At 50.3% G+C, this 21,429-nt stretch overlaps 1 protein-coding gene and 1 long non-coding RNA gene across 3 annotated transcripts; one reads left to right on the top strand and one right to left on the bottom strand.

Moving 5' to 3' along the window:
* Positions 1-3,472: 3,472 nt before the first annotated feature.
* On the top strand, positions 3,473-16,130 carry ARRDC5 (arrestin domain containing 5). Of its 2 annotated transcripts, XM_065535765.2 has the most exons (4): positions 3,473-3,920; positions 6,739-6,862; positions 8,309-8,456; positions 15,561-16,130. In XM_065535765.2, the coding sequence occupies exons 1-4, from the start codon at positions 3,581-3,583 to the stop codon at positions 16,086-16,088; spliced, it is 1,140 nt and encodes a 379-aa protein (XP_065391837.1). In that variant the 5' UTR covers positions 3,473-3,580; the 3' UTR covers positions 16,089-16,130. The 2 variants fall into 2 exon arrangements, with proteins under 2 accessions (XP_065391837.1, XP_045235810.2); XM_045379875.3 differs by lacking the exon at positions 6,739-6,862 and having other exon boundaries at positions 3,512-3,920; positions 8,251-8,456.
* LOC123570300 (uncharacterized) lies at positions 16,102-17,823 on the bottom strand. The gene is made up of 3 exons (XR_010583429.2): positions 17,699-17,823; positions 17,220-17,317; positions 16,102-16,265 (listed from the first exon to the last, which is right to left on the bottom strand). It is a non-coding gene; the product is annotated as an uncharacterized lncRNA (long non-coding RNA).
* Between the last annotated feature and the right edge of the window lie 3,606 nt (positions 17,824-21,429).

Below are 21,429 nucleotides of genomic sequence, written 5' to 3'. Positions count from 1 at the left end.
GCACACAATTCTGGACCCTCAGCCATCAGCCAGGTAGAACCCACACTACAGGTATGAGCAGGCCCACCTGAGGGTGTGAGACGGCTTGAGCTCTTCCAAAATGATAGCACCTGCTGCAGGAACCTGGCCTAGTTCTATCAGAACACATCATCCATTTGTTAGTGCTGTTGAGAAAACTCAACGTGGCTGAAAGAGGGAATACATTTTTCTTTTTTTTTTTTCTTTTTCTTTTTCTTTTTCTTTTTCTTTCTCTTTTTGAGATGGAGTCTTGCTTTGGTGCCCAGCCTGCAGTTCTAGTGGTACGATCTTGGCTCTCTGCAACCTCCACCTCCTGGGTTCAAGCAATTCTTCTGCCTCAGCCTCCCCAGTAGCTGGAACTAGAGGTCCGCATCACCAAGCCCAGCTAATTTTTGTATTTTTAGTAGAGATGGGGTTTCACCCATGTTGGCCAGGCTGGTCTCAAACTCCTGACCTTAGGTGATCTGCCCGCCTGGACCTCCCAAAGTGCTGGGATTGCAGGCGTGAGCCACTGTGACTGACCAGGAATACGTTTTTCATGTACACGTGGTGAGGGGTATAGCCCAAGCACCTTGGATAGTGGTAGTTAAGTATCACAGAGGAGGCATCTAACTCTCCCTGCCGAAGAGATACCAACGGCTATTGATTGAGGGCTCCAGTTCCCTAGTCATCTTGAGAAAATCAAAATTTCTTAAATTTGCTCAGGTTCATAACTGTCCAGCCGGGTGCAGTGGCTCACACCTGTAATCCCAGCACTTCGGGAGGCCGAGGAGGGCTGATCTCTTGCACCTGGGAGTTCGAGACCAGCCTGGGCAATATAGTGAGACCCTTTCACTACATAACATAAAAATGAATTAGCCAGGCATGGTGTGCACCTGTAGTCCCAGTTACTCAGGAGGCTGATGCAGGAGGATCTCTTGAGCCCAGAAGATCAAGGCTGCAGGGAGCCATGATTGCGCCACTGCACTCCAGCCTGGGTGACAGAACAAGACTGTGTCTCAAAAAATAGTAATAATTGCTATTTTAAAACGTGAGTAACAAACTATTCCAGGCATCTCAGAAAAAAAGCTCACAAGCCACTTAGAGCAAGGGTGTCTAATCTTTTGGCTTCCCTGGACCACACTGAAAGAATAATTGTCTTGGGCCACACATAAAATACACTAACACTGGCCAGGCACAGTGGCTTATGCCTGTAATCCCAGCACTTTGGGAGGCTGAGGCGGGCGGATCACCTGAGGTCAGGAGTTCGAGACCAGCCTGGCCTAACATGGTGAAACCCTGTCTCTACTAAAAATACAAAAATTAGCCGGGCGTGGTGGCGTGTGCCTGTAATTCCAGCTACTCAGGAGGCAGAGGCAGGACAATCATTTGAACCCAGGAGGAGGAGGTTACAGTGAGCCGAGATTGCACCACTGCACTCCAGCCTGGGCAACAAGAACAAAACTCCATCTCAATAAATAAATAAATAAACAAACTAACTAACTAACACTAACAATACCTGATGAGCTACAAAAAAAAATTGCAAAAAAATCTTATAATGTTTTAAGAAAGTTTACGAATTTGCGTTGAGCCGTATTCCATCCTGGGCCACATGTAGCCTGTGGGTCAGGAGTTGGACAAGCTTGACTTGGGGAAACAAGAGGCCAATGCCCGCAAAAGCTATCACATAAAATAATGCAAGACAAGAAATAAGGCCTGCCAGGCTAGAGAGTGAGTACTTCCTAGCCCCTCCTATGATTCAATGTCCCTCCCTCTTAGGTACCAACCCATGTGCAAATCAGGTGGCAGGAATAACTGCTAGAGTGCAAAGGGCCTCAGTTTCCCTGTTGCAAAATGATACATTCTCAGAGGGCATTAAGTCATTCAACAAACTTTTATTGATTCCAGCCCCACCCCACACCCCTGTCTGAGCCAGATCCTGCCTGAGTCACGCAGACATTGGTGGGCACAAAGTTCACTTAGACAAGGTCTCACCCTGGAGGGACTTCCCATCCAACGGGGGAGAGGCAGGCATAAAGAGAAATGTCAGCCGGGCGTGGTAGCTCACGCCTATAATCCCAGCACTTTGGGAGGCGGAGCGAGGTGGATGGATCACGAGGTCAGGAGTTCAAGACCAGCCTGGCCAAGGTGGCGAAACCCTGTCTCTACTAAAAATACAAAAATTGGCCAGGTGCGGAGGCTCACGCCTATAATCCCAGCACTTTGGGAGGCCGAGATGGGCAGATCACGAGGTCAGGAGATCGAGACCAGCCTGTTGCCTGGCTAACACAGTAAAACCCCATCTCTACTAAAAATACAAAAATTTAGCCAGGCGTTGTGGCAGATGCCTGTAGTCCCAGCTACTCGAGAGGCTGAGGCAGGAGAATAGCATGAACCCGGGAAGCGGAGCTTGCAGTGAGCCGAGATCGCGCCACTGCACTCCAGCCTGGGTGACAGAGCAAGACTCTGTCTCAAAAAAATTTTAAAAATACAAAAATTAGCTGGGCATGGGGGCAAGCACCTGTAACCCCCACACCCATGATCCCAGCTACTTGGGAGGTCGAGGCAGGAGAATCCCTTGAACCAGGGGGACGGAGGTTGCAGTGAGCCAAGATCACGCCACTGCACCCAGCCTGGGTGACAGAGTGAGACTTCGTCTCAAAAAAAAAAGAGAAATGTCAATCATGCAGGGAATCGCCTCTTCCTGATGGTGTCAACGTTCAAATTAAGCACACGATGCCCTGAGCAACTTCAGTACGCACCAGATTCCAGGTCCTGGCCATGTCTCTGTGTTTTTTCCAGTACAGACCAATACAAATGTAGAGTCTTCAAGATGAAAATGAGTGTGTATGCGCCTAGGCACAGTGGCTCACGGACTGCAATCCTAGCACTTTGGGAGGCCAAGGCAGGCGGATCACTTGAAGCCAGAAGTTCGAGACCAGCCTGGCCAACATGGTGAAACCCCATCTCTACTAAAAAGACAAAAATTAGCCAGTTGCAGTGGCACATGCCTGTAATCTCAGGTACTCAGGAGGCTGAGGTGGGAGAATCACTGGAACCCGGGAGGCCGAGGTTACAGTGAGCCGAGATCACACCACTACACTCCAGCCTGGGTGACAGAATGAGACTTTGTCTCAAAAAAAAGAAAAGGGCCAGGTGCGGTGGCTCACGCCTGCAATCCCAGCACTTTGGGAGGCCGAGGCGGGTGGATCACAAGCTCCGGAGATTGAGACATCCTGGCTAACACAGTGAAACTCTGTCTCTACCAAAAACACAAAAAATTAGCTGGGCGTGCTGGCATGCACCTGTGGTCCTAGCTACTCATGAGGCTGAGGCAGGAGAATCGCTTGAACCCGGGGGGCAGAGCTTGCAGTGAGCCAACATGGTGCCCCTGCACTCCAGCCTGGGCAACAGAACGAGACTACATCTCAAAAAAAAAAAAAAAAAAAAAGAACCAGTAAAAAGGAACCAGTGAGGACTACAAGTTTCGCCATCAGCCACCCACCCTGAACAACAGTTCTGTCTCTCCTCCTGGCCACTGGGGTCCCCACTTCCCGGAACTCTGAGCTGAGTGATGTCATAGATGGATTACCTCACTAGGGCCAAGGAACCGGGAATTTCAGGGACATGGGGGAGGGAGAGGGATGTCTCTCTACCGCCCCAACCCCCCATGTCTGTGGTGAAGTCGATCGAATTAGTGCTGCCCAAGGATGCAATCTACCTGGCTGGCTCCAGCATAAAAGGGAAGATGATTTTAACCCTGAACAGCACCCTGGTGGACCCCATAGTGAAGGTGGAGCTCGTGGGAAGGGGTTACATTGAGTGGAGTGAAGAAGCCGGGGCATCCCGCGATTACAGCAGAAATGTTATTTGCAACAACAAGGCAGACTACGTGCATAAGACAAAGACATTCCCAGTGGAGGGTAAGGACGAGGCCAACAGCCACCCCTAGCCATGACAGGAACCTGGGTCTGGAAAATAAACACATCCAAGAGTCAATCAACAAACCTCCAGGGCTATCAGAAATAGGGAGCGGCCTGATTTCTCCCTAAGGGAAGTCATGTAGAACGATGACCATCAGATACACAAAACACGAAAATAACAAGACATAAGGAGCTGATCGGAACCCAGATATTCAAAATGAAGGTTCAAAGTAGTCTCTTTGGAAAATGCTCAGTCCAACAACTGCCTTTGAGAGGCCCCTGAGAAGTCTTATTCTTTTACAGATAAGTTTCACTCTGACAGCAAAACCCCAGGAGACAAAGTAGGCAGTCCTGTATTCATGGGGAAAGACAGTGGAGGTAAGCCAGGCACAGTGGCTCATGCCTGTAATTCCAGCACTTTGGGAGGCTGAGGCAGGTGGATCACTTGCGGTCAGGAGTTTGAGACTAGCCTGGCCAATACAGCGAAACCCCATCTCTGCCCCCCAAAAAACAAAAATCTAGCCAGGCGTGCTGGCACATGCCTGTAATCTCAGATACTTGGGAGGCTCAAGCAAGAGAATCACCTGAACTTGGGAGGAGGAGGTTCCAGTAAGCCGAGATTGCACCACTGCACGCCAGCCTGGGTTACAGAGCGAGATTCCCTCTCAAAAAAAGATAGTGGAGGTAGAAGAGCAAGGGAGACCTTCCAGGGAAGGAATAACTAGTCCCCAGTTCCACCAGGTCAGACCTGAAATCTGAACAAATGTCAGAGAGTCTGCTGAGCTATGGGGGGAATTATATGTCTTTTTCAAAATGTGTTTGTGGGGATATTCCCAGATATTATGCAGTCAAGCAGAACACGTGGCCAACGCTTGGCTGAACAAAGTGTAATTTAATTTAATTTATTTATGTATTTATTTTTATTTTATTTATTTATTTATTTATTTTTTTTTTTTTTTTGAGACGGAGTCTCACTCTGTTGCCCAGGCTGGAGTGCAGTGGCCGGATCTCAGCTCACTGCAAGCTCCGCCTCCCGGGTTTACGCCATTCTCCTGCCTCAACCTCCCGAGTAGCTGGGACTACAGGCAACCGCCACCGTGCCCGGCTAGTTTTTTGTGTTTGTTTGTTTGTTTGTTTTTTGAGACAGAGTCTTGCTCTGTCGCCCAGGCTGGAGTGCAGTGGCCGGATCTCAGCTCACTGCAAGCTCCGCCTCCCGGGATCCTCCCGTCTTGGCCTCCCAAAGTGCTGGGATTACAGGCGTGAGCCACTGCGCCCGGCCTCCTGCTAGTTTTTTTGTATTTTTTAGTAGAGATGGGTTTTCACCGTGTTAGCCAGGATGGTCTCGATCTCCTGACCTCGTGATCCGCCCGCCTTGGCCTCCCAAAGTGCTGGGATTACAGGCTTGAACCACCGTGCCCGGCCTATTTATTTTTTGAGACAGAGTCTCACCCTGCTTCCCAGGCTGGAGTACAACAGCGTGATCTTGACTCACTGCAGCCTCCACCTCCCAGGTTCAAAGAATTCTCCTGCCTCAGCCTCCCACGTAGCTGGGATTACTGGCACCCACCACCAGTCCAGCAATTTTTTGTATTTTTAGTAGAGACAGGGTTTCACCATGTTGGCCAGGCTGGTCTTGAACTCCTGATCTTGTGATCTGCCCGCCTCAGCCTCCCAAAGTGCTGGGATGACAGGCGTGAGCCGCCATGCTTGGCTTACATATTTATTTTTGAGACAGGGCCTCGCTGTGTTGCCCAGGCTAGAGGGCAGTGGTATGATCACAACTCACTGCAGCCTCAGCCTCTCTGGCATGAGTGATCCTCTCACCTCAGCCTCCTGAGTAGCCAGGCACCATGCCTGGCTAATTTTTGCTTATTTTTTTTTGTTTTTTTTTTGAGACGGAGTTTTGCTCTTGTTGCCCAGGCTGGAGTGCAATGCTGCGATCTCGGCTCACCACAACCTCCTGGGTTCGAACGACTGTCTCTTAAAAAAAAAGAACTAGCGCCGGGCGCGGTGGCTCACGCCTGTAATCCCAGCACTTTGGGAGGCTGAGGTGGGCAGATCACGAGGTCAGGAGATCAAGACCATCTTGGCTAACATGGTGAAACCCCGTCTCTACTAAAAATACAAAAACTAACCAGGCGTGGTGGCACACGCCTGTAGTCCCAGCTACTTGGGGCACTGAGGCAAGAGGATCACTTGAGCCCGAGAGGTCCAGGCTGAGTGACAAAGTGAGACCCCGTCTCAAAAAAAAAAAAGGCTGGGCCCAGTGACTCACGCCTGTAATCTCAGCACTTTGGGAGGCCAAGGCAGGTGGATCATTTGAGGTCAGGAGTTTGAGACCAGCCTGGCCAACATGGCGAAACCCCGTCTTTACTAAAAATACAAAAATTAGCCAGGCATTGTGGTACATACCTGTAATCCCAGTTACTGAGGAGGCTGAGGCAGGAGAATTGCTTGAACCTAGGAGGCGGAGGTTGCAGTGAGCCAGGATCACGCCACTGCACTCCAGCCTGGGTGACAGACTGAGACTCTGTCCCAAAAAAACAAAAAAGAAAGAAACAGGGTCCCTGATATTTTTGGGATTGCCATGAGCTAGGGAAGATAGGCAATGCTAAGAGGATTTTTGAGAAGTGCAAGAAGGAAAATGAAATGAAGGTCATAGAAATGGCAGTTGTATGAGAGTCTGCTTCCTAGACCATCACTCAGTTGGTCAATCAACATGTATTAAGCACCTACTGTATACCATGCACTGAAGGTCAAGCTCTATGAGGGCAAAAGTTTTCTCTGCCTCACATACTACTTATTTATTTATGTTTAGAGACGGCATCTCACTCTGTCACCCGGGCTGGAGTACAGTGGCACGATCTCGGCTCATTGCAACCTCCGCCTCCCAGGTTCAAGCGATCTTCCCACCTCAGCCTCCCGAGTACCTGGAACTACAGGTGTGTGCCACCACATCCGGCTAATTTTTGTATTTTTAGTAGAGACGGGGTTTCGCCATGTTGGCCAGGTTGGTCTCGAACTCCTGACCTCAGGTGATCCACCCACCTTGGCCTCCCAAAGTGCTGGGATTACAGGCGTGAGCCACCGGGCCCAGCCAGTTCACGCCTATTATCCTAGCACCTTTGGGAGAGTGAGGCAGGAGGATTGCTTGTGGCCAGACATTCAAGACCAGCCTGGGAAATATAGCAAGACCCTGTCTCCACCAGAAATTTAAAAATTAGCCAGGCAAGGTGGCATGGGCCTGTAGTCCCAGCTCTTCTGGAGGCTGAGGTGGGAGGATCACTTGATCTCAGGAGTTGGAGGCTGCAGTGAGCTATGATCACACCACTGCACTGCAGCCTAAGCGACAGAGACAGACTTTGTCTCTACATAAAGAAAAAAAAAAAAAAAAGATATATTTGTTGAACCCTGAAGGCCTAACTTCCACTTTCTCCGGCTCCAGGCAGGCGTATGCAAGGGTCCTTCAGTGGTTTCGGGTGACAACTCCAGGCACAGTCACGCACCCCAGGGCATCCCACTCCAGCCCAGCTGGGGCCTGATATTTACAGGCCCAGCAGGTCCTAAAAGTGTAGAGCTCAGTTTAACTCAGCAGGGACAGACAAGCCAAGTCCAGGACCCACCTCCATGCCAAAACAATAAATCAAGCAAAAAAAGGCCGGGTGCAGTGGCTCACGCCTGTAACCCCAGCACTTTGGGAGGGCGAGACGGGCGGATCGCCTGAGGCCAGGAGTTCAAGACCAGCCTGGACAACATGACAAAACCCCATCTCTACCAAAAATACAAAAATTAGTCGGATGTGGTGGTGCATGCCTGTAATCCCAGCTACTCGGGAGGCTGAGGCAGGAGAATCGCTCGAACCTGGGAGGCAGAGGTTGCTGTGAGCCGAGATCACACCACTATACTCCAGACTGGGCCACAGAGTGAGACCCTGTCTCAAAAATAAACAAACAAAAAAACAAAGCAGGCCGGGCGCACTGGCTCAAGCCTGTAATCCCAGCACTTTGGGAGGCCGAGACGGGCGGATCACGAGGTCAGGAGATCGAGACCATCCTGGCTAACCCGGTGAAACCCTGTCTCTACTAAAAAATACAAAAAAAAAAAACTAGCCAGGCGAGGTGGCGGGCGCCTGTAGTCCCAGCTACTCGGGAGGCTGAGGCAGGAGAATGGCGTAAACCCGGGAGGCAGAGCTTGCAGGGAGCTGAAATCCGGCCACTGCATTCCAGCCTGGGCGACAGAGCGAGACTCCGTCTCAAAAAAAAAAAAAAAAAAAAGAAGAAGAAAAACAATTCTAGAACCTTCTGATGGCATTGGTGTGTTTTGCTTTCAGATAATTGGTTAAGTGCAGGCAGCCACACCTTTGACTTCCATTTCAACTTACCTCCCAGGCTTCCTTCTACCTTCAGCAGCAAATTTGGCCATGTCTTCTATTTCGTACAAGCTTCCTGCATGGGCCGGGAACACATTTTAGCCAAGAAGAGGATGTACTTATTGGTTCAAGGAACTTCCGCCTTCCACAAAGAAACTCCATTGCAGGTACCGATGGGGGAAAGGCGGAGGTGGAAACATTCTCCAAGCTCCAAGGAGGAAGAGGGAAGGTGGGCGGGCAGGGGACGGAGAAGGTCCTAAGGGGAGAAGGGAAGGGTGTTGGCAGCTTCCCAGGCCCTGAGATTTCACAAAAGGTGAGTCAGAAACCTTAGGGCAGCCGGAGGTCAATGCTGCAGTGAGCCATGTTTGCACTACTGCACTCCAACCTGGGCGACAGAGTGAGACCCTGTCTCTAAAATAAAATAATATATGTGTATATATTTTATTTATTTTTTGAGACAGAGTCTCGCTCCGTCGCCAGACTGAAGTGCAGAGGCATGATCTCGGCTCACTGCAACCTCCGCCTCCCAAGTTCAAGCGATTCTCATGCCTCAGCCTCCTGAGTAGCTGGGATTACATACAGACTGGCGACACCACGCCCAGCTAATTTTTGTATTTTTAGTACAGACAGGGTTTCACCATGTTGGTAAGGCTGGTCTCGAACTCCCGACCTCAGGTGATCCACCTGCCTCAGCCTCCCAAAGTGTTGGGATTACAGGCATTAGCCACCATGTCAGGCCAACATTTTTTAAGAAAAGAAACAAGGGCAGGAACTAAGCCAGTGGTTTTTTTTTTTTTTTTTTTTGAGACGGAGTCTCGCTCTGTCACCCTGGCTGGAGTGCAATGGCGCGATCTCGGCTCACTGCAAGCTCCGCCTCCTGGGTTCACGCCATTCTCCTGCCTCAGCCTCCTGAGTAGCTGGGACTACAGGCGCCCGCCACCGCGCCCGGCTAATTTTTTTGTATTTTTAGTAGAGACGGGGTTTCACCATGTTAGCCAGGATGGATAAGCCAGTGGTTTTCAACTGGGGCTGTTTTATCCCCATAAGGGACATTTGGCAATGTCTGGAGACATCTGTGGTTGTCTCAACTTGGGGGGTGCTCCTGGCATGGAATGGGTGGAGGCCAGGGATGCTGCTCAGCACCCTGCAGAGCCCAGGAGAGCCCCACCCAGGAGAATGGCCCAAATGTCCACTTGTCAAGGGGGAGACACGGCCCTAGGGAAAAGCCAAGAAGAGGCCCCACGGGGTGACCCTCAGTGTGGGAGAGAGGCCTGGACACTCAGTAGCCCTCCAGCACTGACCTTGGAGCTCTCAGACAATAGAGGTGGTGGCCTCAGTCCAGGAGAAGGAAAGGCCGTGCAGCCTCCGCTTGGCTGAGTGCAGGACTCGTTCTGGGTCCCTTCCCGAGTCCAGGTGCAGAGGCGGAGTTCAAGGTGGGAGGAGGGACGTTGGCCAAAGTCACTTCACCTCTCTAGGGAGTGATTTGCCATCAGAGCATTGGGACAAGATGACAAATGTCAGAGGGCTGGCATTTTTTTTTTCTTTTCCTTTTTTTTTTTTTTTTTGAGACGGAGTCTTGCTCTGTCACCCAGGCTGGAGTGCAGTGGCATGATCTCGGCTCACTGCAACCTCCGCCTCCTGGGTTCAAGCAATTCTCACGCCTCAGCCTCCTGAGGAGGCTGGGATTACAGGCACCTGCCCCCAAGGCCGGCCAATTTTTTTTTCTATTTTTAGTAGAGACGGGGTTTCACTGTCTTGGCCAGGCTGGTCTTGAACCCCTGACCTTGTGATCCACCCTCCTCAGCCTCCCAAAGTACTGAGATTACAAGTGTGCGCCACTATGCCCGGCCAGCAGTTTCTTTTTCCTTTTCTTTTATTTTTTTTGTTTTTTTGAGAGGGAGTCTTGCTCTGTCGCCCAGGCTGGAGTGCAGTGGCCGGATCTCAGCTCACTGTAAGCTCCGCCTCCCGAGTTTATGCCATTCTCCTGCCTCAACCTCCCGAGTAGCTGGGACTACAGGCGCCTGCCACCTCGCCCGGCTAGTTTTTTGTATTTTTTAGTAGAGACGGGGTTTCACCGTGTTAGCCAGGATGGTCTCCATCTCCTGACCTCATGATCTGCTTGTCTTGGCCTCCCAAAGTGCTGGGATTACAGGCTTGAGCCACCACGCCCGACCTTTTTTTTTTTTTTTTTTTTGAGACCGAGTCTTGCTCTGTCGCCCAGGCTGGAGTGCAGTGGCACAATCTCGGCTCACTGCAATCTCCGCCTCCCGGGTTCGTGCTATTGTCCTGCCTCAGCCTCCCAAGTAGCTGGGACTACAAGCGCCCGCCACCACACCTGGCTAATTTTTTTGTATTTTTAGTAGAGACGGGGATTCACAGTGTTAGGCAGGATGGCCTCGATCTCCTGACCTCATGATCCGCCCGCCTTGGCCTCCCAAAGTGTTGCGATTACAGGCATGAGCCACCACGCCTGGCCCCATTGTTTTTCTTTTGATACAGAGTTTCACTCTGTCACCCAGGTGGGAGTGCAGTGGCACAATCTTGGCTCAATATAACCTCTGCCTCCCGGGTTCAAGTGATTCTCCTGCCTCAACCTCTGGAGCAGCTGGGATTAGAGGTGCCCACCACCACGTCCAGCTAATTTTTGTATTTTTTAGTAGAGATGGGGTTTCGACATGTTGGCCAGGCTGGTCTCAAACTGACTTCAGGCGATCCGCCTGCCTAGGCCTCCCAAAGTGCTGGGATCACAGGCGTGAGCCACTGCTCCTAGCCAGGACCTCTATTAAAAAAAAAAAAAAAAAAAAAAAAAAGGTAATAGCTCAGTTGGAAATAAAGGGACACTGGTAGCTCTTGGTACCTCCTGATACCTCTTTCAGGACCAGGACAGGACTACCAGCTTTGTCTTGAGTTAGGGCAGCAGGTTCTTTCACACCTGCAGGGTCCTAACGCATGCTACGAATTTTCGAATAAGACTGCCGGGACTTAGAATGAAACCAGATGCAATTAAACTTCAGGAGAGGAGGGGCAGCTCCAGCTGCTCCTGAGAAGGCGGAAGAGAAGCCAGAGGCAGAAAAGTGGGAGGTGAGGTCAGAGGGGGTCAAGGGTCTGCCTGAGTTCTCAAAAAGGCGACATACCTGACCTCCTGCAGTATGTTTTTCTTTCTTTTCTCTTCTTCTTCTTCTTCTTCTTTTTTTTTTTGTTTTGTTTGTTTTATTGAGATGGAGTCTCACTCTGTCGCCCAGGCTGGAGTGCAGTGGCGCAATTTCGGCTCACTGTAACCTCTGCCTCCTGGGTTCACGCCATTCTCCTGCCTAAGCCTCCCGAGTAGCTGGGACTACAGGTGCCCACCACCACACCCGGCTATTTTTCTTTTTGTATTTTTAGTAGAGACGAGGTTTCACCCTGTTAGTCAGGATGGTCTCGATCTCCTGACCTCGTGATCTGCCCGCCTCGGCCTCCCAAAGTGCTGGGATTACCCAGCCTTCTTCTTTTTTTTTTTTTTTTTTTTTTTTGGAGACAGGGTCTCACTATGTTGCCCAGGCTGGTCTCGAACTTCTGGGCTTGAGTGATCCTCCTCCCTTGGCCTCCCCAAAGTTCTGGGATTACAGGCATGAGCCACCACACCCGGCCAGCAATGTTTTCAAATCACAGGTCACAACCCAGTAGTGGGTTGCAAAAATCCATTTGGTGGAATACAAGCATTTTCTTTTCTTTTTCTTTTCTTTTCTTTTTCTTCTTCCTTTTTTTTTTTTTTTTTTTTTTTTTTTTTGAGACAGAGTCTCCCTCTGTTGTTCAGGCTGGAGTGCAGGGCTGGATCTCAGCCTCACTGCAACCTCGGTCTCCCAGATTCAAGTGATTCTTCTGCCTTAGCCTCCCGAATAGCTGGGATTACAGGAGCATGCCACCACACCTGGCCAGTTTTTATATTTTTAGTAGAGATGGGGTTTCACCACATTGGCCAGGCTGGTCTCAAACTCCTGACCTCAGGTGATCCGCCTGCCTTGGCCTCCCGAAATGCTGGGATTACAGGTGTGAGCCACTATGCCTGGTCTTTTTTTATTTTTATTTTTTGAGACGGAGTCTCACTCTTTTGCCAGGCTGGAGCAATCCCGGCTCACTGCAACCTCCACTTCCCAGATTCCGGTGATTCTCCTGCCTCAGCCTCCTGAGTAGCTGGGATTACAGGTGCCCGCCACCACGCCTGGCCAATTTTTGTATTTTTAATAGAGATGGGGTTTCACCAAGTTGGACAGGATGGTCTCGATCTCTTGACCTTGTGATCTGCCCGCCTCGGCTTCCCAAAGTGCTGGGAGTGCCTGGCCATATTTTTATAAAATGAAAGAATAGGCAAGAATATAAATAGGCAATATCAGAAAAAATCAATTTAGCAGGTTGCAACCATTTTTTTAATAAGATAAAAGAACAGAACAGGCAATAAGTAGAATAAAAATATCAGAAATAACAATCTGCCATGTTGCAATCAACTTTTTAAAAATAAAAGCAGGCCAGGCACTTTGGGAGGCCAAGGCAGACAGATCAACTGAGGTCAGGAGTTCGAGATCAGCCTGGCCAACATGGTGAAACCCCGTCTCCACTAAAAATACAAAAATTAGCCAGGCATGGTGGCGCGCACCTGTAATCCCAGCTCCTTGAGAGGCTGAGGCAGGAGAATTACTTGAACCTGGGAGGCGGAGGCTGTAGCAAGCCAAGATTTTACCATTGCACTCCAGCCTGGGCAACAGAGCGAGATTCCATCTCAAATAAAATGAAATAAGATAAAAATAAAAGCAAAGAACAGACTATGTCAGAAAATACAAATTTTGTGAGTTTCAATGAACTTTGTTTATTAAATCTATGAATAGGGTGAGGCGTGGTGGCTCATGCCTGTAATCCCAGCACTTCGAGAGGCTGAAGCAGGAGGACTGCTTGAGCCCAGGAGTTTGAGACTAGCCTGGACAACATAGTGAGACCTTATTTCAAAAAAAAAAAAAAAAAAGGCCGGGCGCGGTGGCTCAAGCCTGTAATCCCAGCACTTTGGGAGGCCGAGACGGGCGGATCACGAGGTCAGGAGATCGAGACCATCCTGGCTAACCCGGTGAAACCTCGTCTCTACTAAAAAAAGTACAAAAAACTAGCCGGGCGAGATGGCGGGCGCCTGTAGTCCCAGCTACTCGGGAGGCTGAGGCAGGAGAATGGCGTGAACCCGGGAGGCGGAGCTTGCAGTGAGCTGAGATCCGGCCATTGCACTCCAGCCTGGGCGACAGAGCGAAACTCCGTCTCAAAAAAAAAAACAAAAAAAACAAAACAAAACAAAACAAAAAAAAAAAAAAAAGCTGAGGTGTGGTGGTATGCATGCCTGTGGTCCCAGCTACTTGGGATGCTGATAGCAAGCGATAACTTGAGCCCAGGAGGTCAAGGCTGCAGTGAGCCATGAGTGCACCACTGCACTCCAGGCTGCAAACAAAAACAAAAACAAAACCCAAAAAAAAGGCCGGGCACGGTGGCTCACGCCTGTAATCCCAGCACTTTGGGAGGCTGAGGCGGGCGAATCACGAGGTCAGGAGATCGAGACCATCCTGGCTAACACAGTGAAACCCCACCTCTACTAAAAATGCAAAAATTAGCTGGGCGTGGTGGCGCACGCCAGTAATCCCAGCTACTCAGGAGGCTGAGGCAGGAGAATCACTTGAATCCAGGAAGCGGAGGTTGCAGTGAGCTGAGATCACGCCATTGCACTCCCGCTTGGGCAACAAGAGCAAAACTCCATCTCAAAAAAAAAGAAGAAGAAGAAAGAAAGAGGCCGGGCTCACGCCTGTAATCCCAGCACGTTGGGAGGCCAAGGCAGGTGGATCACAAGGTCAGGAGATCAAGACCATCCTGGCTAACACTGTGAAACCCCGTCTCTACTAAAAATACAAAAAATTAGCTGGGCGTGGTGGCGGGCACCTGTAGTTCCCGCTACTCGGGAGGCTGAGGCAGGAGAATGGCGTGAACCTGGAAGGCGGAGGTTGCAGTGACCCGAGGTTGTGCCACTGCACTCCAGCCTGGGCGACAGAGCAAGACTCCGTCTCAAAAAAAAAAAAAAGAAAGAAAGAAAGAAATTGATATTCCGAATGGTAAATAGCCTTGATCCAAGGACACTGGGAGAGGCTGGGTGCAGTGGCTCACGCCTGTAATCCCAGCACTTTGGGAGGCTGAGGCGGGCAGATCACCTGAGGTCGGGAGTTCATGACCAGCCTGGCCAACATGGCGAAACCCCACGTCTACTAAAAATACAAAAATTAGCTGGATGTGGTGGCACGCGCTTGTAGTTCCAGGTACTCCGGAGGCGGAGGCAGGAGAATCACTTGAACTCGGGAGGCGGAGGTTGCAGTGAGCCGAGATCACACCACTGCACTCCAGCCTAGGCGACAGAGCAAGACTCTGTCTCCAAAAAAAAAACCAAAAACCAAAAACCAAAACACGCTGGGAGATGGGAGATGACTCCAGGTTTTTCACTGCAAAATCCCTAGGGCTCCAGATTCCATCTTAATACCTCGTCCTATGAAAGTCCCCAAAGCCCCAGAGGCTTTTTATTTTTATTTTATTTTATTTTATTTTATTTTTATTTTTATTTTTATTTTTGAGACGGGAGTCTCGCTCTGTCGCCCAGGCTGGAGTGCAGTGGCGCGATCTCGGCTCACTGCAAGCTCCGCCTCCCGGGTTCACGCCATTCTCCTGCCTCAGCCTCCCGAGTAGCTGGGACTACAGGCGCCCACAACCGCGCCCGGCTAATTTTTTGTATTTTTAGTAGAGACGGGGTTTCACCGTGGTCTCGATCTCCTGACCTTGTGATCCGCCCGCCTCGGCCTCCCAAAGTGCTGATTTTTATTTTATTTTTGAGATGGAGTCTTGCTCTGTAGCACTGGCTAGAGTGCAATAGCACAATCTCGGCTTACTGCAGCCTCCACCTCCCGGGTTCAAGAGTCTCCTGCCTCAGCCTCCTGAGTAGCTGGGATTACAGGCATGCACCATCACGCTCAGCTAGTTTTTGTATTTTTAGTAGAGACAGGGGTTTCACCATATTGGTCAGGCTGGTCTCGAACTCCTGACCTCATGATCCTCCCACCTCGGCCTCCCGAAGTGCTGGGATTATAGGCGTGAGCCACCGCGCCCGGCCAGCCCCAGAGGCTTTGAGGAGTTCCCAGGGTGGATCAGGCAGGCGAGTGGATTGTGCGGTCCTGGTCCCTCACGGTTGTCTGTTTCTGTTCCCCCACATCCTCCTCTTCTAGAACCCCTTGTTGGTGGAGGCTGAGGAGAAAGTCTCCTACAACTGCTGCCGCCAGGGCACCATCTGCTTGCAAATCCAAATGGAAAAAAACACCTTCACACCAGGAGAGAAGGTTGTCTTCACAACAGAGATCAACAACCAGACCAGCAAATGCATCAAGACGGTCATATTCGCCCTGTATGCTCACGTTCGGTACGAGGGCTTCACGCCCGGCGCGGAGAGGCGGTCTCGGCTGGACAGCAGCGAGCTTCTGCGGCAGGAGGCCAACACCCACATGACCCGCTTCAACACCACCAAGATCGTCAGCACCTTCAACCTCCCAGTGCTGCTGTCCGTGAGCAGCAGCACACGGGACGGGGAGATCATGCACACTCGCTACGAGCTGGTCATCACCGTGCACCTGCCCTGGTCCCTGACCAGCCTCAAGGCCAAGGTTCCCATCATCATCACCAGCGCCTCGGTGGACTCTGCCGGCTGCCAGTCGTCAGAGGACGGAGTGTTACCCGTGAGCCCAGATCACCAGAATTAAGTGCCCAAACTTTTAAATATTAAAAGCTTTATTAGTCTCTACTGGGAGGAAGCTCTCTGTCTTGCACAGGTGACTCTCAGATGAGTCGAGGCGTAGGCAACACGTTGTCTGCAACCTCCCCGAGCTCTAGCGGTTTAGGTATCCGTGTCTCCCATCTGTAGAACTATCACTGAATGCCTGGAATGGACAAAGGAAACTGGGAAGGTCTCCCAGGACCCAAACCTGGCATAGCCCGCGTTTTCCACCCTGAGTCTGCCCCCGCCTACTGGGGTCTCACAGTGCCAAGACCAGGGGTCCTACTTGGGGGAAATTCTCCCCTCTGCTAATGTCTGGCTGTATTGACCGTCACAACTGCAGGGGATCGGGGGAGAAGAGAGTCCTACTGGCGTGGAGGGGGTGGAGGCCAGGGACGCTGTTCAGCACCCTGCAGTGTCCAGGGCGGCCCCCCACAATCAGGAATTGTTTACCCTGAATGTCAACAGTACCAAAGGGGCTGGGCATGGTGGCTCATTCCTGTAATCCCAGGACTTTAGGAGGCCATGGTAGGAGGATCGTTTGAGACCAGGAGTTTGAGACCAGCCTGGGCAACATTGTGAGACCCCCATCTCTACAAAAAAAAAAAAAAAGAAAAATTGACCGGGCATGGTGGCTCACGCCTGTAATCCCAACACTTTGGGAGGCCGAGGTGGGTGGATCACGAGGTCAGGAGATCAAGACCATCCTGGCTAACACAGTGAAACCCCATCTCTACTAAAAATACAAAAAATTAGCCGGGCGTGGTGGCGGGCGCCTGTAGTCCCACCTATTCGGGAGGCTGAGGCAGAATGGCATGAACCCAGGACCGGGAGGCAGAGCTTGCAGTGAGCCAAGATCGCACCACTGCACTCCAGCCTGGGCGACAGAGCGAGACACGGTCTCAAAAAAAAAAAAATACAAAAGGAAAATTAGCCGGGCGTGGTGGTGGGCACCTGTAGTCCCAGCTACTTGGGAGGCTGGGGAGGGAGAATGGCATGAACCAGGGAGGCGGAGCTTGCAATGAGCCGCGATCACGCCACTGAACTCCAGCCTGGGTGACAGTGCAAGACTCTGCCTCCAAAAAAAAAAAAATTAGCTGGGCGTGATGGTGCTCACCTGTAATCCCAGCTGCTCAGGAGGCTGAGGTAGGAGAATCTCTTGAACCTGGGAGGCTGAGGTTGCAGTGAGCCGAGATCATGCCACTGCACTCCAGCCTGGGTGACAGTGCAAGAGTCAGTGTAAATATACATATATACATATATATGTGTGTGTATATATATGTATATGTGTTTATATGAATATATGTACATATGTGTATGTGTGTGTATATGTATATATGTGTATGTGTATATATGTGTGTATACGTGTATACATGTGTGTATATGTGTATATATGTATATGTGCATATGTGTATATATGTATATATGTGTATATATGTATATGTGTATATGTGTGTATATGTATATATGCGTGTATATGTATATATGTGTATATATGTGTGTGTATATATGTGTATATGTGTATATATGCATATATGACAGGATCATATACGTATATATGTATATGAAAAATTAGCTGGCTGTAGTAGCACACACCTGTAGTCCCAGCTATTCGGGAGGCTGAGGCAGGAGGATCACTTGAGCCCGGGAGGTCGAGGCTGCAGTGAGCCATGATCATGCCACTTCTCTCCAGCCTGGGTGACAGAGCAAGACCCTGTCTGGAAAAAAATAAAAAATAAAAAAAAAAAAAACACCCACGATATCACAGTAAAAAGGAGGAGAAACTGTGTGCTGGTATAATTCACAGAGGTTGCTGTAGAGCCCCGGGGCTGCTCTGTGGGTCTCATACCCGAGTTGGATCCTGTGTCTCCTCTGCCTACAGCAGCTTAGGCTTCCTCCCCCACACTTGGGACCAATGCCAAAGTCTTCCTAGTGATGGGCCTGTGCCATCTGCCCACGTGCAATCCATCCATAAGCCATAGGGCTTCTGTGTCCACACTTCCCAGAATCTCCCACTTCTCCCCTTCCCCTGCCTCTACCCTGCTCTGGTCCACCTTTTTTGGTTTTGTGTTGTTTTTGACATGGAGTCTCCCTCTGTCTCCCAGGCTGGAGTTCAGTGGTTTGATCTTGGCTCACTGCAGCCTCCACCTCCTGGATTCAAGCGATTCTCCTGCCTCAGCCTCCTGGGACACCGTGCCCAACCTAAATTGGATTTTAGAGGAACAATAGAAATATTTAGTGTAAGTATATCCCATGCAATATTTAGAATATAGTTATGCTTAAAAATCATTCACTGATGGCCAGGCGCAGTGGCTTACATCTATAATACCGGCACTTTGGGAGGCTGAGGCAGGTAGATCACTTAAGGTCAGGAGGTTAAGACCTGCCTGACCAACATGGAGAAAACCCATCTATACAAAAACTACAAAAATTAGCCAGGCATGCTGACACACAGTAAAATTCAAAAGGCCTGGCTTCGCCTGCAAGGCCCTGCATGCCTGAAATGAAACAGTGGCTGAGGCTGGGTGTGGTGGCTCACGCCTATAATCCAAGCACTTTGGGAGGCCAAGGTGGGCAGATGTCTTAGGGTCAGGAGTTTGAGACCAGCCTGGCCAACATAGCGAGACCCTGCGTCTATTTTTAAATTTTTCTTTTTTTTTTTTTTTTGAGATGGAGTCTAGCTCTGCTGCCCAGGCTGGAATGCAGTGGTACAATCTTGGCTCACTGCAAGCTCCGCCTCCCGGGTTCACGCCATTCTCCTGCCTCAGCCTCCTGAGTAGCTGCGACTACAGGCGCCCGCCACCACGCCTGGCTAGTTTTTTGTATTTTAGTAGAGACAGGGTTTCTTTTTTTTTTTTTTTTTTTTTTTTTTTGAGACGGAGTCTCGCTGTGTCTCCCAGGCTGGAGTGCAGTGGCGTGATCCCGGCTCACTGCAAGCTCCGCCTCCCGGGTTCACGCCATTCTCCCGCCTCAGCCTCCCAAGTAGCTGAGACTACAGGCGCCCGCCACCACGCCCGGCTAGTTTTTTGTATTTTTAGTAGAGACGGGGTTTCACCATGTTAGCCAGGATAGTCTCGATCTCCTGACCTCGTGATCCACCCGCCTCGGCCTCCCAAAGTGCTGGGATTACAGGCTTGAGCCACCGCGCCCGGCCGAGACAGGGTTTCACCGTGTTAGCCAGGATGGTCTCGATCTCCTGACCTCATGATCTGCCCGCCTCGGCCTCCCAAAGTGCTGGGATTACAGGCGTGAGCCACCTCGTCTGGCCAATTTTTCTTAATAATAGTAAAATTAAATTAAATTAAATTTTAAAAAGAGTGGTCCAGGGTTTGTCTTCTTGGGAAAATGGCCCTGAAATACTTCTCCAACCACCTTCCAACAGCAACATACTGGTACCTCCCTCCCTCTTGCTGCAGGGTGTCTGTCAACCCTGCAGCCACGACACATTTGCACTTAAATGGTGGCCCCTGCCACATTCCAGAAGATTCTGGAAGACCCAGCCTCTCCATAGGGTGGAACCAAGACATTTAGTTTATTTATTTATTTAATTTATTTGAGACAGCGTCTCACTTTGTTGCCAGGCTGGAGTGCAGTGGTGCGATCTCGGCTCACTACAACCTCCGCCTCCTGGGTTCAAGCGATTCTCCTGCCTCAGCCTCCCTAATACCTGGAATTACAGATGCCTGTCACCACACCCGGCTAATTTTTGAATTTTTAGTAGAGCTGGGGTTTCACCATGTTGGCCAGGATGGTCTCAAGCTCTTGACCTCCTCATCCACCTGCCTCGGCCTCCTGAAGTGCTGGGATTACAGGCATGAGCCACTGTGCCTGGCCCTTTTTTTTTTTTTTTTTTTTTTTTTTTTTTTTTTTGAGATGGAGTTTCCCTCTTATTGCCCAGGCTGGAGTGCAATGGCATGATCTTGGCTCACCACAACCTCTGCCTCCCAGGTTCAAGGAATTCTCCTGCTTTAGCCTCCTGAGTAGCTGGGATTACAGGCATGTGCCACCACGTACTGCAACCTCCGCCTCCTGGGTTCCAATGATTCTCCTGCCCTAGTCTTCTGAGTAACTGGGATTAGAGGTGGATGCCATCATGCCCGCCTAATTTTTGTATTTTCAGTAGAGATGGAGTTCCACCATGTTGGCCAGGCTGGTCTCAAACTTCTGACCTCAAGTGATCCGCCCGCCTTGGCCTCCCAAAGTGCTGGGATTGCAGGCATAAACCACCACGCCCCACGGGATTAATGTCTCCTTTTCTTTCTTTCTTTTTTTTTTTTTTTTTTTGAGATGGAGTCTCGTTCTGTTACCCAGGTTGGAATGCAGTGGCTCAATCTTGGCTAACTGCAACCTCTGCCTCCCTGGTTCAAGCAATTCTCCTGCTCAGCCTCCTGAGTAGCTGGGATTACAGGCACCCGCCACCATGCCCAGCTAATTTTTGTATTTTTAGTAGAGATGAGGTTTCACCATTTCACCATATTGGCCATGCTGGTCTCGAAATCCTGACCTCGTGATCCATCCAATTCTGCCTCCCAAAGTGCTGGGATTACAGGCATAAGTCACTGCACCCGGCATCTACTTCTTTTTAAAAGTTTCTCGTAGAGGCCGGGCGCGGTGGCTCAAGCCTGTAATCCCAGCACTTTGGGAGGCCGAGGCGGGCGGATCACAAGGTCAGGAGATCGAGACCACAGTGAAACCCCGTCTGTACTAAAAATACAAAAAATTAGCCGGGCGCGGTGGCGGGCGCCTGTAGTCCCAGCTACTCAGGAGGCTGAGGCAGGAGAATGGCGGGAACCCAGGAGGCGGAGCTTGCAGTGAGCCGAGATCGTGCCACTGCACTCCAGCCTGGGCAACAGCGTGAGACTCCATCTCAAAAAAAAAAAAAAAAAAAAAAAAAAAGTTTCTCGTAGAGATGGGGTCTTTCGATGTTGCCCAGGCTGGTCTTGAACTCATGGGATCCAGCAATCCTCCTGCCTCGGCCTCCCAAAGTATTGTGATTGTAGGCAAGAGCCACTGCATTCAGTCAATTCATTTATATTTCTTCCTCTCAGCCAATGCTAGTGATCATGAGAGCCACAAATGTAATTTTATTTTATTATTTTTTTCTTCAAATAGAGACGGGGGTCTCGCTGTGTTGTCCAGGCTGGTCTTGAACTCCTGACCTCAAGTGATGCTCCCATCTTGGCCTCCCAAAGTGCTGGGATTACAAGTGTGAGCCACCACACCTGGCCACAAATGTAATTTTAAATTTCCTAGGCCGGGGCAGTGGTTCATGCCTGTAATCCCAGCACTTTAGGAGGCAGAGGCAGGCAAATTACCTGAGGTCGGAA

The sequence above is a fragment of the Macaca fascicularis genome, chromosome 19 (assembly GCF_037993035.2).
Source record: "Macaca fascicularis isolate 582-1 chromosome 19, T2T-MFA8v1.1".
NCBI classification, from domain to species: domain Eukaryota; kingdom Metazoa; phylum Chordata; class Mammalia; order Primates; family Cercopithecidae; genus Macaca; species Macaca fascicularis.
The sequence above is the reverse complement of the archived record's forward strand: the minus strand, read 5'-3'. Positions and strand labels throughout refer to the sequence as shown.